Below are 18,588 nucleotides of genomic sequence, written 5' to 3'. Positions count from 1 at the left end.
GGGCGTCGTGCTCCCACCCACACTGGCCAGGCAGCTGTCCTACCTGCGCCCTGGTCCCCTCCCTCAGCAACAGCCATCCAGTCCCAGGGCGGCAGTGGGAGACCCTGGCCCCCTCCCCACGACGGCATGCTCCAATGTGCCTCGTCGTGGCTCCTCTGTACTCACACAGGTGGCCTCATCCTGTGTCTTCTCTTATCCTCATTTTGCAGATGCACACACTGAGGCTCAGAGAGGCGGGGTCTCTCTCACAAGGGTACAGAGTGAGGGGCTCCCATCACTGTGCTGTAGCTGCCGCCCCAGAGCAGCCTGGCCTCCATGGAGTTCAAGTGGGGTGTCCTGCTTGTCCAGCCATCGTGGCTTCACCCCGGTGCCCGGTGCAAGGGCACAGGAGCCTCCAGGGTGAAAGCAGCACCTGAGTCCACCCCTGGGCCCCAGGCCCGCAGCTTACCTGGCGGTGGCCCAGACCCCCTGCCAGGGAAGCACGTGCTCACTGTTGTCAGTCTCCCTCGCTCTGATGCCAATCACCGATTTCTCCTCCTACATGCCTTACATCTGCCCCCTGTTAGGTCAGCAAAGTTCTGCCCAGCCCCTGGAAGCTTCTGCTCTGGTGCCTGGTGGTCATCAAGGCCACTCTGCTCCGCAGCACAGCCTCGATGCCTGAGGTGACAATCAGCGGCCTTCCTCCTGCTGGGGACAGACCGGCATCAGGCACTCGGACGCAGCAGGGCTCATGTTGTCCTTGGCGCTCACTGAGCCACAAGCATTTTGCTGAGGGAGTCGGTTCTGCTTTTCCGATAATGAGATTTCATCCAGCCTGCATTTCTGCTGTGAGCCGAGGAAATTGCAAAGTTTTTGTTGGAGAGCTCTACAGCCTTTGGGGGGCTGTGGAGCCAGAAGTCGAAGTCTGCCCAACGGAGGGGGCATCCCCACCTGGCGCATCCATGCGGCTGCCCCTCCAGTCACACGCCACCTTCCGTCCCCTCCTGGGGCCCGGATTTCAGCATCTCTCCTTTCAACAGAACTCCCAGGTCATCCCCAAAGGGCAGCTGGCCCTGCCTCCACTCCCCGCTGGGGCGCAGCCACCTGCACCGTGGAGACGTACAGGGGCCCCAGCTCGGTCGGCTCTCATTGAACAGCGGAGGAAGGCAGTGGGGACACTAGCATACAGTGTTTCCATTTCAACCCAAAAGGCACCAAGCCACAGTTTGCACATCTGAGAGGGAAGCAGCACCAGGCTCGGGGTTGCTGGGAGAGGGGAGCCCACCCAGCCTCTGAACAGGAGCGGGGGCAGGACGGCATCTGCCAACAAGTAACTCAGCTCAGGGACACACAGAGCTCCAGGGATGCACACAGGCACGAAGCACCATCGTCCACTTGGCAAAGCTCACCTCCCCGGGGGAGCCTTGGGATTCCGGCCACCGTGACCAACATGCAGCAGCCAGGGGATGCCAGGGTGCCCTCCTACAGCCCCTTCCATGGTGCCCTGGAGACTTCACACATAAAAGGTCACCGTATTTCTCTGTTCAAGCTCTTGGGACCCAATAAGCCACATTTAAAATCCTATGTGACTACTCACCTGTGACTCACATGCATTGGAAAAGAAAGGCCCCCAGCCAGAGGAGGTTGAAACAACTTTTTCCATGATTTTTGGAGGACCCATGGAGTCTGAGAGTGAGCTTAACACTGCAAATATGTCCACGTGGCAGGAGACTGTTCCTGCTCCCCTCCAGGTGCTGCCTGGCCAGTGGTCCCAGTCTGTGACCTTCCCCACTACATGGCCACCTCTGGTCCCGGTTCAGTTACCACCTGTGCCACCAGGCAGGGTGTCTAGGGTCGTGTCTGCTCACACACACATCTCCACAACAGGCCCCAGGCACAGTGGCAGGGGTAGGGTATCAAGTCCCAGCCTCATCAGACCCTGAAACTGGCCACAGTGACCGAAGGGTCAGCTTAGTGAACTCAGAGAGGGAACAGCCCATCCCCAGAGTGAGGGACAGGAAGCAGAGCCAGTGGCCGGGGCCAGGCTATTAAGCCTGCCTCCTCAAAAGCCCCTGAGATTCCCTGCAGGGCCCAGTCTCACATCCTCCGCCACCGGCAGTGTGGCCCTGGACACGTCACTCTGGACATTTAGCCACCAGCCCAGCCACACAGGTCCACACCTGCCCCCTGGGCAGCACACCAGTGAAGCTGTCACTTCCTCCCCACTCTGGACCTTTTTTTTTTTTTTAAGATTTTATTTATTCATGAGAGACACAGAGAAAGAGAGAGGCAGAGACACAGGCAGAGGGAGAAGCAGGCTTCATTCAGGGATCCCGACGTGGGACTTGATCCCGGGTCTCTAGGATCAGGCCCTGTGGCTGAAGGTGGCACTAAACCTCTGAGCCACCTGGGCTGCCCTCCTTCTGGATTTTCAAAGCAGTGAGCCCGTGGACACTGAGTGACCACAGGGCATGGGGAGATCTCCGAGCACGAGATGAGCGACATGTACTTTGTGACAAACTGCTCAAAAGCATGGGCCCCAGGTACCACAGCACAGAGGCTCGGGGCGCCAATCACCATGGCTGGGGTGCTGGATCTTTCTCCTACCAGCTGTGGGGCCTGGAGCTAGGCCTCCATTGGTTCATTTGTGAAAGACAATGATGAGGCCTGCCTGGCGGAAGTGTCCTGTGGACAGAGTGTGATGGTACGTGAGGGAAAACTCAGCGGGCCTGGCACCCGGGGGGCCTGGGCAGATGAACACCACCAGCATCACCAGCATCACCACCAGCAGTACCACCACCACCACTATCACTACCAACACCAGCATCACTACCACCATCACCATTACTAACCATCACCATTCCCACCAACAGCAGCACTACCACCACCATTACCAGCATCACTACCAACAGCAGCATCACTACCACCACCACCACCACCGTTACTACCACCGCCATTACCATTACTACCAACACCAACACCAGTACCGTTACTACCAACACCAGCACTACCACCACCATGCCATCAGCCCTCAAACCCTGACCAAGTCTCTTCAATGTCTCCTACAGGAAGGTCTGATTAGCCATTCTCTCACTCACTCCCTCAGCGTCTTTAGCACCCCCATCATGACATTTATGGACACAAAGAAATCAGAGTCTCTGGCTGCAAGTCTCAGACTTTAGTGCTTCCTCAGGAGGCGGCCCAGGTGACCGAGTGACCAGCTCCTGGGGCGGGGGGGGGTGGTTGTCAAGGAAGGCATCCTGGAGGGGGTGGCCCCAGAGCTGGGCCCAGGCAGAGGAGGTAGATGCCAAAGGTTCACAACCACACATAGCCTCTCTGGGGTCCTCGCTCTGCCACCATGTGGTCCCTATCCCCCTGGATGAGTCTCTCCACCCCTGGGCACCAGATCTCTCCACCCCGCCTTGCCCACCCTGGGCTCAAACCCCAGCTCTTCAGCTCAGCCCCCACTGGGAACGGTCCACGCCAGCCACCATCCAGCCCTCTGTCCCAAATGTATCACCATAGCACCATATCACACAGAAGTCACTAATGGACGTGGCATGCACAGACCCCTCCATCTTCTCCACCGGACATGCTTCGCCACCATCCCCCTGGTCCGCTTGGGCATAGCTGGCTGTTTTGAACCCAAATGCAGAAACACATTCATCCTCCACTGAACTTCATTTCCTTGGCTCCAGAGCATGGTCCAAGCTTAAAAGACCTTTCTAAGACTCCTCTGTCAACCAAAAAAGTAACTTGGCATCATCTATGACAGTCAGGCCTAACTGGGGTCCCTCTGCACATGCACTTGCATGCAGAACACGCTTGTCCCTGCTATGAGGGTCGCTGGGAGGCCGGGCTGCTCCACATGCCCCAGACCAGCACTCCCCCCACGGAGAGGACGCTGCACCACAATCCACCCTCACTTCAGGCTGCAGGGTGAGGGCCAGGCACCAACAGGGCCATGGCTCCAGCCAGGGTCCTGTGCTATAGCCCAACCTGACCCCACCCCCAGCTGCAAAAAGCCACTGCTGGGGGACTCTTGGGTGGCTCAGCAGTTGAGCACCTGTCCCTGGCTCAGGGTGTGATCCACGGTCTCGGGATCGAGTCCTATGTCAGGCTCCCTGCCTGGAGCCTGCTTCTCCCTCTGCCTATGTCTCCATCTTTCTCTCTGTGTGTCTTTCATGAATAAATGAATAAAATCTTAAAAAAAAAATCCACTGCTGGACACGACAGAGACGGTCTGGGTCAGTGCGGCTAACTCACAGGGAAATTGGAATATCCTTCTGATCCAGGACAGGGTTCACACCTGGGCACCAAGTCCAGCCCTGCAATTCCCTGCTGTGCAACCCTGGGCAGGTGGCCTTCCCTCTCTGGAACCCAGGCAGCCCATGAGCACTGAGAAGCCAACATGGCACACACTCCTCGTCCTGGGCTGCTATGAAGAACCGTCGGGGCCACGAACAGGATGAGACTATGGGCAGTCAGGGCAGGAGGCACCCTCCTTAACTCCAGGAGGGCCGTTACTGTGATTTGCTTTTCCAAACAGAACACAGGGAGTAGGTTTGGAGGCACAGCCACTGCCCCATCCAGGGCCTTGGGGGTTCTGGACAAGCCTCCTCACTCGAGCTGCTGCCCGGGCTCCTTGGACGCAGGGGCGATGAGATGCAGGCCTCACGGCACCTGTCCTCCCAGCACTGAGAGCTTCCAAACACCTCCACGACTGCAGCCTGTGGATGGGCCGTCTGCAGGATGGGGCTGATGCCAGCTCCCCCACCTGCCGGCTGGCCTTGCAGACCTGCCCACCCCACTCTGACTCTCCCACCTGTGACACAGGGATGGTAGTGCCAGTAACAATCCTCGTCATCACTGAGACCACAACATGCACAGCTCGTGTCCCCCAGCACAGTGCAGAGAGTCTGGCAATTCATGGCAACACATGTGCACAGTGGCGGGCCCACCAACAGCACGTGGGATGAGGAGCGCGGCTGGGCTGGGAGTGTCGTCAGGCACCACCTCCCCGGACACTCGCAATGGCAGCCCCATCTGCTGCACAAGGAAACTGAGTCCCAGGCCAGCCCAAACCTGGGCCAACAGCCAGTGGAAGCCAGGGTGAGGCTGCAGCTTCCCCACGGCCCTGACAGCTGGCAGCAGGAAGAAAAAAGTCCCCTCTACACACACAGCGTGGCCCCTTGCCCTCTGGTCACCAACACGGGTGGCTCCAAGCACAGGCAAGGGGGCTCTCCTCAACCACTGCCACGCACCACCATGGGCAATACAGCAGGACTCCATCCGGAAGTATCAGCATCATCTGGAAGCATCGGCTGCAATGCCCTGCCCCTCCAGGAAGGCCATTGATCCTCCTCCCCTACACCAATGAGCCTACCTGTACCCATACCGCCGCAGCACTGCAGATGACCTTGAAATGGCATTCCCTCCCTGGAACCCTGGTGCCAATCCTCCCCACAGGCTCTGCACATCACAAAGGCTGGGCTTCTGGCCCTGCATCAGCCCCCCAGGCTGGGACAGGGTCCTGCTGCTCACAGTTTCCATGGAATAAACCAGAAGCCCTTTCAGGCCAGGAAGCAGGAGATGCCAGGCCCCATAGCACGTGGGCAGAAGCAGGGCCTGCCTGACTCTGTGGGGTCTCCCTGACCCATCCTAGGTGCCACCACCGCTCCCCCCCACCCCATATAGAAGGGACGGCCCATCCCAGCTGCTCTGCTCAACAGGGATCATGGGCACCCAGCATAACCCAGGCCAGCTCCAGGGGCACATCCTCAGAGCTTGGTCCCCACCCCAAACCCCCCGACCACTCGAGGCATAATCCAGGGAAGCCCCTCGGCAAAGACATCAGTGACATGAGACCCACTGTCACCCAGCGCCCGCCTCCATTAGAGAGCCATCCCGCCCAACGCCCAGCTGGTCACTGACTCCCAGCCAGCAGGCTGCTGGCCACCTACACCAGGCAGGAGTCCAGGCCCAGCACTGTCCACTGCCCAGCCCTTGCTGGACCTGAACTGGAGATAAAAATATACCTCCAAAGCCCTGCACATTGTCCTCATGGGCCAGTGAGTCGCCTGTCCAAGCCGGGAAGAGGTTACCATCTTGCCTCCTTGGCCAGACCCGACTCAACAGCCCAAGAAAGCCTCAATTTGAAACCAACCAAATGGTCAAGCCCAGAGAAGAGCTCTTAATTAAGCACCACCCATGCCCTAGAGGGATTCCTGGGTAAACCCCCTTCCACACTAGATAGGGACCCCAAAAGACAGCTCCAAGTCTGAACCCCCAAACTCTAGGAACAGAGCCTTATCTGGGAACAGGGTCATTGCAGCCATTAGGAAGTTAAGGGTCTCGAGGTGAGACTGTCCTGGATGATGGTGGCTCTAAGTCCCCTGGGAAGTGTCCTTCCTTAGAAGACAGACAAGGAGCAGCCAGACAAGGGAGGAGAAGCCACGTGCAGATGGAATCAGAGCTTTAAGGATGGAACCAAGAGCCATGGGACGCCAGGGCCACCAGGCACTGGGAGAGGCAGGAAGGACCCCCACCCCCGAGTCCTCTGGAGGGAGCGCACATCAGACTCTTGGCCTCCAGGACCAGGAGAGACTCAATTTCTATCTTTCTGAGCCACCACATTGTGGAGACTCATGAGAACTGCAGTATCCCTGCCCTTCCCAGGAATTAGGGAAGGCTCCTGGGACGTGGGCAGCGCCGCAGACCTGGCTAAGAGACTCTGACCTCGCCTACTCCTGCCCCTGCTGCACCCCCGGGGATCCCCACCTGAGAGCTGTCTGGGTGGGCACGGGGCAAGGCCTCACATGGCCAGACACTGCAGGGAGGTGCTCCTAGGGGAAGCTGAGAGGGACACTAAGGAAAGTCAGGGACTGGGGAGATGTGAGCCTGGGGACAGTCAGATGGACACTGTACTCTGGCGGCTGCAGGGCCCACCCAGGATGCACAATCTGCGATCACAGAGGTGTGAGCTGTGGCCCTCTCCCCCAGGGCCCTACCTCAGGCCCACAGCCCCATCTAAAGTCAGGGTACACGGGCTTAGACCAGGGACAGCGTGTCATGCAGGCAGGCTCCCTCCTCTGCTGTCCTGCATGCCAGTCAGAGGACCTACACGCTGGACCACGCCAGCCTGGCCAGGGCAGGGCAGGGCAGGAATGGAGTCCTGTGCTCAGAATGCCTGCGCAGTCGCACAGCTTGGGCTTGGGGCACAGACAGGAGGACCACATCTGGCGCGGGCTCCGGCTGTAGCACCAGTCTCACAGCAGAGCAATGGAACGTGCTGGCAGGTATTCCAGACAGAGCCACAGTCCCCGCCGGGTCTGCTGCAGAGGCTGGCCCCTCCTGCTCCCAGCATGGGTCTAACTGGCCACACCAACTGGAGAAACACTCAGGGACCAGGAGGGGGGATGGGGACAGGGGGTGCAGGGGATGCCAGACTGAACACCGCTGACTGGTGGGGATGCGGGGGGCACAGGGGCAGATTCCCCGTGTCACATCCGCCTGGTGCCTGAGTATGAGCTCGGATTGGGTCCCACCGGCCCCACAGATGCACCGCTCTCGGCCACCTTCCAAGGACAGGATAAGCACATTCCAGAACACCTCTGCGGGTTCCTTTCCACAGAGAAATTTGGGTCAAAATGACGGTAGGGATGCTGATGGAACAGATGAACAACAAAGCACAGGAGGGAGGTGCTTCAGATCCAGCTGGGCCATGCTGCTGCCCTGGTGCCCACGGAGAGAACCGGCCCCCCAGCAGGCAGCCTCCGGGGTCACAGGGCACGGGGCACCACAGAGACAACAGGTCCCCCAGCAGGCAGCCCCTGGGGCCACAGGGCACAGGGCAGGTGCTGGAACTAGCTCTGCACCTCTCAAGTCACGGCCCAGATGCTCTGCTCGCCCTGCCATCCCTGTGCATTTCCTCACGCTCTGACCGCCCCCCGTTGACTGATTACACGTCTGTTGGCTCAGAGCCCACCAGACATGGTTTCCCCAGCCCTGCATCCCCTGCGTGCAGCCCTGTGGCAGGTGACAGGATGGCCCCTGGAAAGGCCCAGGGCTCAGAGGTCACAGCCTGGGCCCATCGGGGGAGGGCAGCTCTGCACCCCCACAGGGATCCTGGCTGCCCTGTGGACGGCTGAGAAAGCCCTGCCCAGCAGAAGCCCGCTCCTGCCCCAGGAAAGCTGGATTCCAGGAAAGAACATGTCAGTGGAAAAGCCAGGCCTCTGGAAAATGGGAATCAGGATGAGGTAAACCCCTTGTCTTTCCAAATGAAAGGCGGGTGGACAGACAGGAGGACCGTCGCTCGGGGGTGATGCCATCTCTGTCCCGCCGGCACCCGAGGGTTTGCACAGAAAGCCCATTTACCATCTGTTTGGTCTTGCTGCCCCTTGAAACATACCACAGCTTAGAAGTGGGTTTGGCTCCTGGCCCAGAACTCCCTGGCTCCCCATCCCCCGTCCCCTTCCCCATCCCCGGGGTGGGCCTCCCTCCCATTCCCCCGTGAACCACCGAAGAGAAGGGTCTTCCTACCACAGAGGCCCTCTCCTCCCCTGGCCGAGCCCCACCTTCCAGACCCCTCCATGTGGAATAGCCGCCAGTACCAGGCCCGCAGATGAGCCCGGGGTGGGCAGGGGTACGCCGGGTCCCCCAATCAGCCTGTGTCTTGGAGCAGGGGCCGGGGGACGAGAGAAGGCCAGCTCAGGTTGTCGGTGACCCTGCAAGCAGCTTGTGCTGGCTCTTCCTGGAAGGTTCTGGGCCTTCACAGACCCCACAGGTCAGGGCAGTGTGATGTGCCCATAGGAACAAGTTCCTAACAGCATCATCATCGGGAGCCCCCTGGGATTCCCTGGCTGGGGAAGGAAGGGGGCACCCAGGGTTCTGAGGTCCCGGTTTCGTTGGTCAGGGGGAGAGAGAGAGGCACGGGCTGCTGGGAGGGTGGCACCCCGTCTGCGTCGTGACATCAGGGCAGGGCTGTCAGGCTCCCGGCAACCACAGATCCGGGACCCAGCCCTGCTCCCCTGTAGCTTTGCTGGGTAACCTCCACAGGCTGTTCGTCCTCTCTGGTGCCAGCATCCCGGGAGTGGCAAGGCTTGATGGGAGGGCAGAGCACTTGGTGGGTATGGTCGCGGGCCCACAGGCCAGCACCGACCTGGCTGGCCTCCCACCTGGCTCCACCACGGAAGGAAAACAACCACTTCCCACCTCCTGCCAGATATACTCACTCTCCCTGGCACTCTCGCCCATGTTTCCAAAAACACAAAGCCCGTTCCTAAGCCCTGGAGGAAAACAAGACTTTTTCCTGCACGGGGAGGCCCGCCAGACCCCACTTCTGACCAACAGTCCCGACCTCCCCTCACAGTGGGCCCTCAGTCCACCAGGGAGGGGGGCAGGAGCGAGGCCCCGGGACCTCAGCACACAGACGCGGGACACACAACGCCCCAGGATACAGTGGTGGCCCAGCACCCCAGAGCAGCCCTGCAGTGTGCTCTGCACCTCAGAACATGTGGCCAGGGATCTACGAGCCGGGCGGCAAGGCAGCAGCCAGGCCAGCCAGCCTGCGCCCATCTGGCTCACCCCACCCCACCCCTAGGATGGCCTGGCCGCCTGACAGGGGGCAGGGGGCGGGCCCTGCCGGGGAGGGAGTAGGGTCAAGGACAGCCACTCACAGCTCATGCCCCAGTGGGGCGGGGATGGCAGGGCCCAGGAGCGCTAACCCCAGCTCAGGTGTACATGCCCTCAGCCAGCCCTTCCAGATGGGCTCCCTGCCTGCCAAGCTGGAGACCCTTATCTCTGAGGCCAGGGTCCTGGCACTGGACCTGCAAGCTGAGTCTGGACAAGAGGAGGGAAGGGACGGCAGTGACCCCAAGCTGCCACATAGACAGTGTGTGTGACTCACAACCATTGGTGAGGCCTCTGGCAGGTGAACAGTGACCAAGGGCCAGAGGGGCCTCAGGATGGCCTTGGCTCCGACCACCAAGGGTCTGGGTCAGCGAGGTTTACAGTGGCCCGGGGGGTGCCAGCATGTCACAGATTCCATCCACAGCGTTAGCCTACTCACCCATTTTCCAGATGAGAACGTGGGCTTGGAGAGGTTTAGCAAAGGGCCCCTGGTTATCAGCCAGAAAGGAAGTGGAGGGGGCCCGAGGCCCGTGGGACCTTTGTATGCATCTCCCTCCCTCCTGGGATGGCTTCCGGAGGGACCAAGACGTCCTGTTCCCCATCCAGTGGAACAGCCCCAGGTGACTGCTGGGAGGAAGGCTTCACCGTGGCTCCAATGGTCCCTGTGCCAGCCTTGCGCCCCGGACAGCACTTCACTTTGGACAAGGCGGCCCCTGTGGGGCCTCATGCACCCCAGGAAAACCCCTGGTGCCCCAACAGGCTCCCTGGAGTTTCATAAACCTCCATCTGGGAACAGTACTCAGGTACTCAGGGTGCATGCATGGTACTTAGGGTGTGCGCCGGTGCGGATGGGCACTCCCCGGGGCACCCCAGATCCTTCCTGCTCACCCAGGCCCTTGTGGAGCTGTGGGACAAAGCAGCTTCTAATGAGGGGAAGGCATCCTTCCAGGAACAAGGCTGCTGGAGAAATATTTTTCAACAGTGCCGCCCCCCTTCCCCGTTAAGAAGAGCTTCTAGAAAAGCCAAGAGAAGATGGGGAAGGCCATTATTTGAAATCTGGTGGAAAGAGTGAAGTCACTTCTGTTTCAAAAGAAAAAAAAAAAAGTATTCCTCTTCCTTCCTTGCCATGAGACCCTGGGCGGGTGGGCCTCGAAGCCCAACACACCCAGCTCCATCCATCACTACTTCGGGAAGAGAAGAGCGAGACAAAATGCTCCGAGGCCACTGAGGCACCACCGCATCCCCCCTATCCCTGGTCTCCGCTGCAAGAGAAAGGTCACCTTTTCCACAGTGAGCGGGTTTAACAGCCAGGAAAGCCCGGGTCTGGGAAAACAGCTCCCACAGAGCATGAACACCTCGCCATCCACAAAACCTCCCATTCCTGGCAGCCGCCTGGGCCCAGACAGGACGCCAGCCCTTCCCAGCGCATTCCCGACCTGCAGTCTCCATCCGCAGCCACAGTGAGAAGCCTGTGCCGTGTCTCTCCCACGCCCTGCAGGGTGTACATGACCGCCGACCTGTGTCGCAGACGGGCACCCCAAGTCTGGGGCAGGGAACGCAGCCCACCCCACATCCGCCAGCGGTAAGCGGTATGGCAGGGACTGGGACCCCGACCTCTCCCAGTGCCTCCCTACGGCAACACGGTGTCCGTATTTCTGCTCCTGGGAACACAGCTCCTTCGGGCTCGGTCAGAATACCAGGGAAGCAAGATTTGCTGTAGGATCCTGATTCTCATAAAGCTAGACACAGCTTATTCCTGAATCTGTACAGTAACAGGCACACGTGAGCACTCAAGAGGCACCAGAAATTAGAGATGTCACTGAGCACAGAAAAGCAACCACGCAGGAAATTAATTCAAGCCCGCAATGCCACGGCCCAGCCCCAGCACACCTTCCTGCCTCCGGATCCAGGACTTGAATCAACAGGAACATGGGCAGTATGTCCGCAGTGACCCTGGCTCCCCGTCACGCGCGGGCTTCACACATGGGCCCCAGTGAGCCCCCCGACATCCCTCACAATGCTGTTACCGGTCCCCACATCATACAGGTGGTAGTCCTAAAGCTCGCCAACGTCCCCTGCTTCACCTGGATCCTGTCACCCACAAGGGATCTATACTGGCGATAACTCAATCCCAGCCTATGTGACCCCTTGCCTCTGACTCCCCAAGACAGCTCCCCAAGGAGAGCCCCAAAGCCACCCCAGGTGGCTTTCACAGCCCCAACCATCCTGCAATAATTCATCCCAGGTTTCTGGGCAAGTCTGGTCAGAAATGTGCCCAGAGGGAGGATCTGTAGAACTTGCAGGACATGGCAGCCCCAGCAGGTTCCGGGCTCCATCCCGCCCTGCATCCCAGAACACACCGAGGCCTGCCACACTCAGGCCTGCCACACCCACTGGAGACCCTGGACCCACCTTCATGCACCAGCTCCCAGCCTTCTCTTTGCAGCCTTCTCACCCTGTTTTCAGGGAGCCATGGCTGTTCTGATCCTCACTTGTCTATCGTACCTACTGGGCTCTGTCCTGCCTTTCCACCTGCCTTGGAGCTGATCTCAAATCCAAACCCAGCAGCTAATGCTATCAAGCACTCACTCTGAGGGACGCAGTGAGCCACAGCCATGTGACAAAGTGCACTCGTGATCCCACGGCACAGGCGGGGAAACTGAGGCTAAGAAGTACTAGAGCAACTTGCCGGAGGCCCCAAATCCAGCATGCAACAGAGGAGAGGGCCTGCCCTGGGCCAGCCGCCCTCCTGAGATGTCTCGTGGTCACACCACATGCCCCATGATGACTTTTCAGAAACGTGAGACTTTGGGAAAGTTATTCTTCACCTGCACAAAGCTATGGCCTGACCACATCCCCACCAACCGACCCTGGAACCTTCAGAGGCGTCGCTATAACTAGAATAGAAATGGGAACCATGGGTGCACACTCTCTCCCTCTGGTGCCCCCACAGAGCACCGGGATCCACTCAACACCTGTCCAGCCTGGGACGGGTCTCAATTCACCAAGGAGTGCATAGATCTGAGACCCCATGTCAGGTGTGAGCACAGAGCTGATGGGCAGAGGGCAGGCCTCCCAAACATGGCCAAGGGGGTGCGCACTTCCAGGGAGCACATGCTGGCGCTCAGGAATGTCAAGGGGAAACGCTGCACCATCCTCCTGTCCCTGGGGACCCCAAGGATGAAATCCAAGAGCTGGGACAGCCCTCAGAGACCATCCAGCGTGGTGCTCTCCAAAGACGCTTTAGCCATGGTGCCCTGGGGGCAGCCAAATCTCCTTCCAGAGAGCCCGAATATGAAAAAGAAAGAAGTCCAGTGGAGGGGTCCTGGCTGTCACCTCGCCCAAGCCAGAGGGACCACAGGCCACCTGAAGAGCCTTCTTGAATGCAGATCCCAGGGCCCTGCTGCATGTCTGAGGCCTGGGAACCTCAGGATCAAAGCCTAAGCATCTGAACTTTCAAGGGTCCCCAGGTGATTCCAGGGCGCTCCCCTGGGGCATCTGGGAACCACTGGTCCTCTGCAGAGGTGACCTCCTTCAGGTAAGACAGAGTCCTATAATGCTGTCTTACGCTGAACCCCAATCTTCAAAGGAGACAAATGTAGGACTGCAGGTTGAAGTGGGGGCTCCAGGTGCACTCTGCTCAGCCCCCTTCCCCGTCCCTGAGGCATTTCCCTGGGAAGCCAGTCTCCAGGCTGCACAAAGGCATAGGGAGGGCACCTCCGAAGGCTGGTGGTTCCCACCCCCAGCCCAGCTCTGGCCTACTGTCCCCCTACCTGCAGCTGACCCCTTTCCGGGACGACCCTCAGATACCAGAAGTCAGGAGTCCACATGTGTCTACGAGCCCTGGGCCACACTCACCAAAGCCCTGCCCTGGCCAAGCTCGTCCCTGGACTCCTCAGATGAGGGGGGACCCTGCCGTCCTCATGTAGCCTCTGCACTCCGACAGGCTACAAACACTTCTTGGGACAGCGACAGAGGCCACGTTGAAATGCCAGCTGTCCCCGAGGAGGAGATAGGCAGCCAACAGCAGCCATGGTGGCTGTATCCACAAGTGACCACTCACCAGCGCACATCCCAGGAGGCCCTGGGACAGCCTCCCTTCCACCTCACCTCAAATACTTCCTCATCTAGGATCCGGGTGCCAAACACGATGATGCCATTGACATCTATCATGGGGTGATCACTGCGGTCCAGGGGTTTGGTGGTCTTCTTTTTACAGTCCAAGATCAAGGTGACATTTTTCTTGTGGATGCTGAGAGCGATCCTGTGCCACCTGCAATGGAATGGCCCAGGTGAGTGGGGGGGCTTGTGTTCCAGAACGCCAGCGCAGGTGACCTGCAGCAAACAACTATTTCCTGCACTATCGTGGTGGGGCTGGGAAGCTCTGAACTGAGCCTCTGCCATCAGACCAGGTTGGGCGCAGATCCCAGCCACAGGGTGTACCACTGGGAGACCCACTCAGGCTATGGAGGCCTTCCACCTCTCGCCTCCCAGACAAGCTCACCTGTCTGGACCTGGGAGCTCATGGGGCCACCCTGAATGCAGGCTCGCCAGCAGACCAAGAGCAGGGGGTATCCCATGGTTCTGTCTCAGTGAACCCCCCAAAACCTTGTGGGGAGCTGCAGGTGGCTGGAGAAGGTGGGGTTTGCTGGGAAGTAGTAGGATGGAAGGAAGGATGGATAGATGGATGGATGGATGGATGGATGGATGGATGGATGGCAGGTTGGATGATGGATGGCAGGATGGATGGATGGATGGATAGAAGGATGAATGGATGGATGGATGGATGAAAGGATGGATGGAAGGAACCACCTCTTGAGGGGCTTCCAGGATCACGCACATGGCCTCAGATATGTCAGCCGTGAAAGAGCTGACATTCATACTCCCAGCATTTAGGTAGATCCCCAACAAAGAAATTCTGGAAAGACTTTTCTTTTTCTTCTTTTTTTTTTTTAATCATTTGCCCACACATCCAATGGGTCCATACCCTAGAAGGAGTGGGATACAACTGCACAATCTTTTATGTCGCTTGTGAGACTAGGAGTCTAGCATTTGAGATACTTCAATGCACTTGAAGGGGAAGCAGAGGCCCAGGGAGAAGAAAGGCAGGGAGCATGTCCTAAGACTAGGACCCTGGCCCCCCGAACTTGAGCCCAGTGCCATCTCTGCTTGGTGCCCGCCTATGGACATGGTGGCACCATCCTGCTTTTCATAAAGCACATCCTGCCATAAGGTCCCTCACCTGCCAGCAGGCTTCAGTTGGCCTGCCCAGAACCCCAGGAGCTAGAGGACTGGGTCACTGAGCAGTGTCCACTTACTTGCCATCCGACAGGTTGATGCCCCTGAAGAGGGGGTAATCCTCTGGGCCTGGTTTCCCTGTGTGGTCCTCATAGAGGAAGACCGGAGAGCGGCCCATTTCCAGGCCAATCTGCTGAATGCCCTGCTCGTTGTAGATGGAGACCAGGAAGGCCTGGCTGCCTTTCTTGGCTTTCACAGTGGTTAGAATGGAGAAATCCTCCGGAAATGAAGACGCTGTAACGGTAGACAGAGATAAGAAGTCAGTCGGGAAGCTCTAACTACACCCAGCCACAGCTCCACAGACAAACCAGCTCGGGGACCTGGCAACTTGTGGTACATATGGTGGTGCACAGCCATCTGCTACTGCACACCTGCCCCTAATTAAACTGTTCCTGCAGCCCTTCCCTAGCACCACATGACCAAGCCTACCCTCTTGGAGGCACAGTTTAAGTGCAAACCTGAGCGGTCCTTCCAGCAGTGAGCCCTGAGTGTCAACTCCTCAGTTCCTATAGCTCAATAGCGGGAGAGAGAGTAGAGGGAGGGAAGGTCCGAGGCAGGGACCACATTTCCTGGCTGATACACAAAACAGAAGAAAAGTAGAAAGAAGGATGACTGGGGGTGCTCAGTCAGTGAAGCATCTGTCTTCAGCTCAGGTCATGATCCCAGGGTCCTGGGGTCGAGTCCTGCATGGGGCTCCCTGCTTCTCCTGCTCCCTCTGCCCCCTTCCCCTGGCTAGTGCTCTCTCTCTCAAATAAATTTTTTTTTAAAGTAGGAAAAAATCAAAAGGAAATTTAAAAAGGAAGAAAAAAAAAGACAAACTCCGTATGTTAATGGCAGGCAATGCTCCTTACAACTCAAGACAGAAACAACACAAAGTCATGAACTGCCAGACCCGGGCCAGCCCGCCGAGTGCATACCCCAGACCTGCCCACACGGCCGCGCCGCCTCGGCCACCACCACGGGAAATCCCAGCCTATCCCCCACCCATCCATCCCCCTGGCGAGGACAGCAGCTCTGCCCAGGCCCCGGGTGGCGAGGGGGGGCGGGGCGGAGAGCGTGGCCAGTCCCTCCTTCCACAGGGGAGCCACCACCTGGAGACACTCTGCAAACCTGCCCGGAGGAGCAGCGCCCGGAGAGGCGTCGGCACGAGCACCCTCACTCTAGAGGGGCTGTGAACCGGGCTAATGGGCCTGGGGAAGGGGTGACCCTGTTATCAGACCCACTGTTCACAAGGTCAAGCAGCCAGGCAGAGGCCCGGGGGGCAACAGAGCTGGGGTCCCTGCAGCTTCCAGCAGGGACGCTATCCGTGGGCGCCCTCTGCTGATGGAAGTGCCATGTGGCCAGGCAGCTGGCCTCGGCTGCTGCTCACTGGAGGGGCACATGCTGGGGACCAGGGGGTCCCCAGGCACCAGGCCCAGGGCGTCCTAAGGCTCCCCTGGGGGTGGGGGTAGGGGGCAGTGTGACCTCTGTGACCTCTGCAGGACCCAGAGTGGGGAGGGCTGCCAGGGCGAGCCAAGGGCAAGAGAGGCCACAGCTGCCCCCTACAGGGAGACCGACTGGCCCTCCAAGGCCAGCTCAGGGACTCCTGTGAGGTCCCAAGGGGGAGAAAGAAGGCCGCTGAAAAGTCAGCCCCACAGGCCCCAAAGCCCCAGCTCAGACACCCTCAGGGAGAGGCCCAGGGCCCCCTGCCCGGGGCTCAGGCTGCATCTGTCCATCTGTCACTTGGGGTGCCCTGGCCTCTCCCTCCACTGGGACAGGCTGGTTTCCCTGAGGAGCCACCCAGGCCACCCTTCCATACAGACAGGAAGCCTTTGGGAAGAGGTGTGCAGAGATCAGCAGTCACAGCCACCAGCTCTGCACCATCCTCCAAATGGGGGATGTACAGGAGTCAGAGAAGCCACCAGCAGAACCACCAAAGGGGAGACTCTGCAGCAAGGCCAGGGCAGGACCTCGGGACCCTACTGGGTCCCTGGGGGTGAAAGGGCACCAAAGGGCCCGGCGGGGGGTGTCAACCTGAGGCCCTGGGGAGGCCACTGCTCACATCAAGGGCAGCGCTCATCTCTAGGGTCACCTGCCCCATCCCCAGCTCAGACCCCTACAGCTGTCATCCCGTCTTAAATACAGAGAAGGGCAGAGACAGGGGGTGCCCCCTTCCTGGCACGGAGCACGGCCTGGGGACGGCCACGGCCCACTCTCTCCAGCTCATGAGGATGCCACGACCCAGGGTTCACACATCCCTGGGGGTAGATCTCAGCTCAGAGCGCCTGAGGGAGTACATTATGTCTGACACAAATCTCCCTGCTAGCAAAACAACAGTGGCTGAATTGTCACTCCAGAGATGGCCTAGGCCAGGCATGACGTGAGCCGGATGCTGACCCACACCGTCTGGGCCATCAGGGGAACTGTGTCTGGGTCCCACTCTTCCTACTTGATTTCTCAAAGTCATAGAGGAGAGAGGCAGGTTCAGGCAGAGGCCCAATTGCTTCCTGAGGTCGTTTCCTTCTCACTGTGCTGAGGCTCAAGGGCACTGGGGCAGTTTGGGTATACAGTAGGAGCTTAATAAAAGCAACTGTTAAACCGAGTCCCATAAGCCAGCAGCTCCTGGATGGGACGTTCTACTGGACAGGAGCTGATGTGGGGGCCCAGGCCCACCTGCAGGGAAGTTCTGGGGCAAAGGCCTAAGGACGTGGTGGCGGGGGGGGGGGGGGTTGTGGTCACATCCCACCCCTGCTTCAGGTCCTGAACATGAAGGGCATTTCTGTGGCCATGAGGTTGCCAGGTAGAGGACAAAATGGAGAGAGGACCCCAATCTGAAGCACGAGAACAGAGGAGATCACAGAGGAAGCCTGTGATCATGGGGAAGCCTGCCATGTTCTGGAGTCTTCAGAGGGGGCAGCAAGGATGTGGCCATGCCGGTTCCATGGCTGCAGGAGCACCCGGTACTGGGCCCCAGGGCAGATGCCCATCCAGGAAATTGGGGCAGCCCTGATGGGACACATGGCTTCCTGCATTCTCAAGGGCCCATGATGGCATCTCCTAGGGTATCAGGCCCATCTTCCCTTGACACCATGTCCCCTGCCCCTGGGCAGAGGGTGGCAAGGCCAGGGGACCCCCAGGCAAGCAGTGCCATGCTCTCCTCACAAAGCATCACAGTTCTGGGCTCTGCCTTAATCCTATGGGCCACCAGTGCCAACTGTTTGGAAAGGTCCATGGGTGCACGGGAGCTCCAGGGTCCCGCTGACCTCAGGACCTGCCCACTGGCTGTAAGCAAGATGAGGAAGCTGTCTTGGAATCAGGGAGGACACATGTCTCCATCTGGCAGCACTGAGCTGCCCACCTGCACCCCTCTGGAGGTAGGGCAAGCCCCACAAAGGCTCCCAAAGAGCTGCTTGGCCCTGGCCGCCGAGCACTCCTGTGTGAGCCTGTGAAGGGGGTCCCCGTGTCTCCAGAACAACTGGACAACTCTGAGGTCTTCCTGTCATGGCCACAGTCACCTGGACGTGGACTTCCCTTTGCTCAAAGAGTCGTTCAGAGACGTTCATGCCCAACTCAGGTCATCGTGCCCCGGCCTTGCAGTGAGTGGCCACCTGACCACGCAACCCTTCCAGGAGACACAGGCTGCTAAGGTGCAGCCACACCACCCTGGCCCCGGGAGACGGGCCCCACAGTGAGGAGGCCGAC

The 18,588-nt window shown here is 59.2% G+C and overlaps 1 protein-coding gene across 2 annotated transcripts in view; it reads right to left on the bottom strand.

The window, feature by feature from the left end:
• Nucleotides 1–18,588, bottom strand: part of COL5A1 (collagen type V alpha 1 chain) — a 150,462-nt gene that overhangs the window by 93,819 nt on the left and 38,055 nt on the right. For both annotated transcript variants that reach the window (XM_025475661.3, XM_025475660.3), the window contains exons 3-4: nt 14,928–15,141; nt 13,720–13,882 (exon numbers count right to left, since the gene is read on the bottom strand). In XM_025475661.3, the coding sequence (XP_025331446.1) occupies nt 13,720–13,882; nt 14,928–15,141 (377 nt within the window). The remainder of the gene's footprint in view (nt 1–13,719; nt 13,883–14,927; nt 15,142–18,588) is intronic.

The sequence above is a fragment of the Canis lupus genome, chromosome 9 (assembly GCF_003254725.2).
Source record: "Canis lupus dingo isolate Sandy chromosome 9, ASM325472v2, whole genome shotgun sequence".
Classification (NCBI taxonomy): Eukaryota; Metazoa; Chordata; class Mammalia; order Carnivora; family Canidae; genus Canis; species Canis lupus.
Note: the sequence above shows the minus strand (reverse complement) of the source record. Positions and strands in the feature narration are given on the sequence as shown.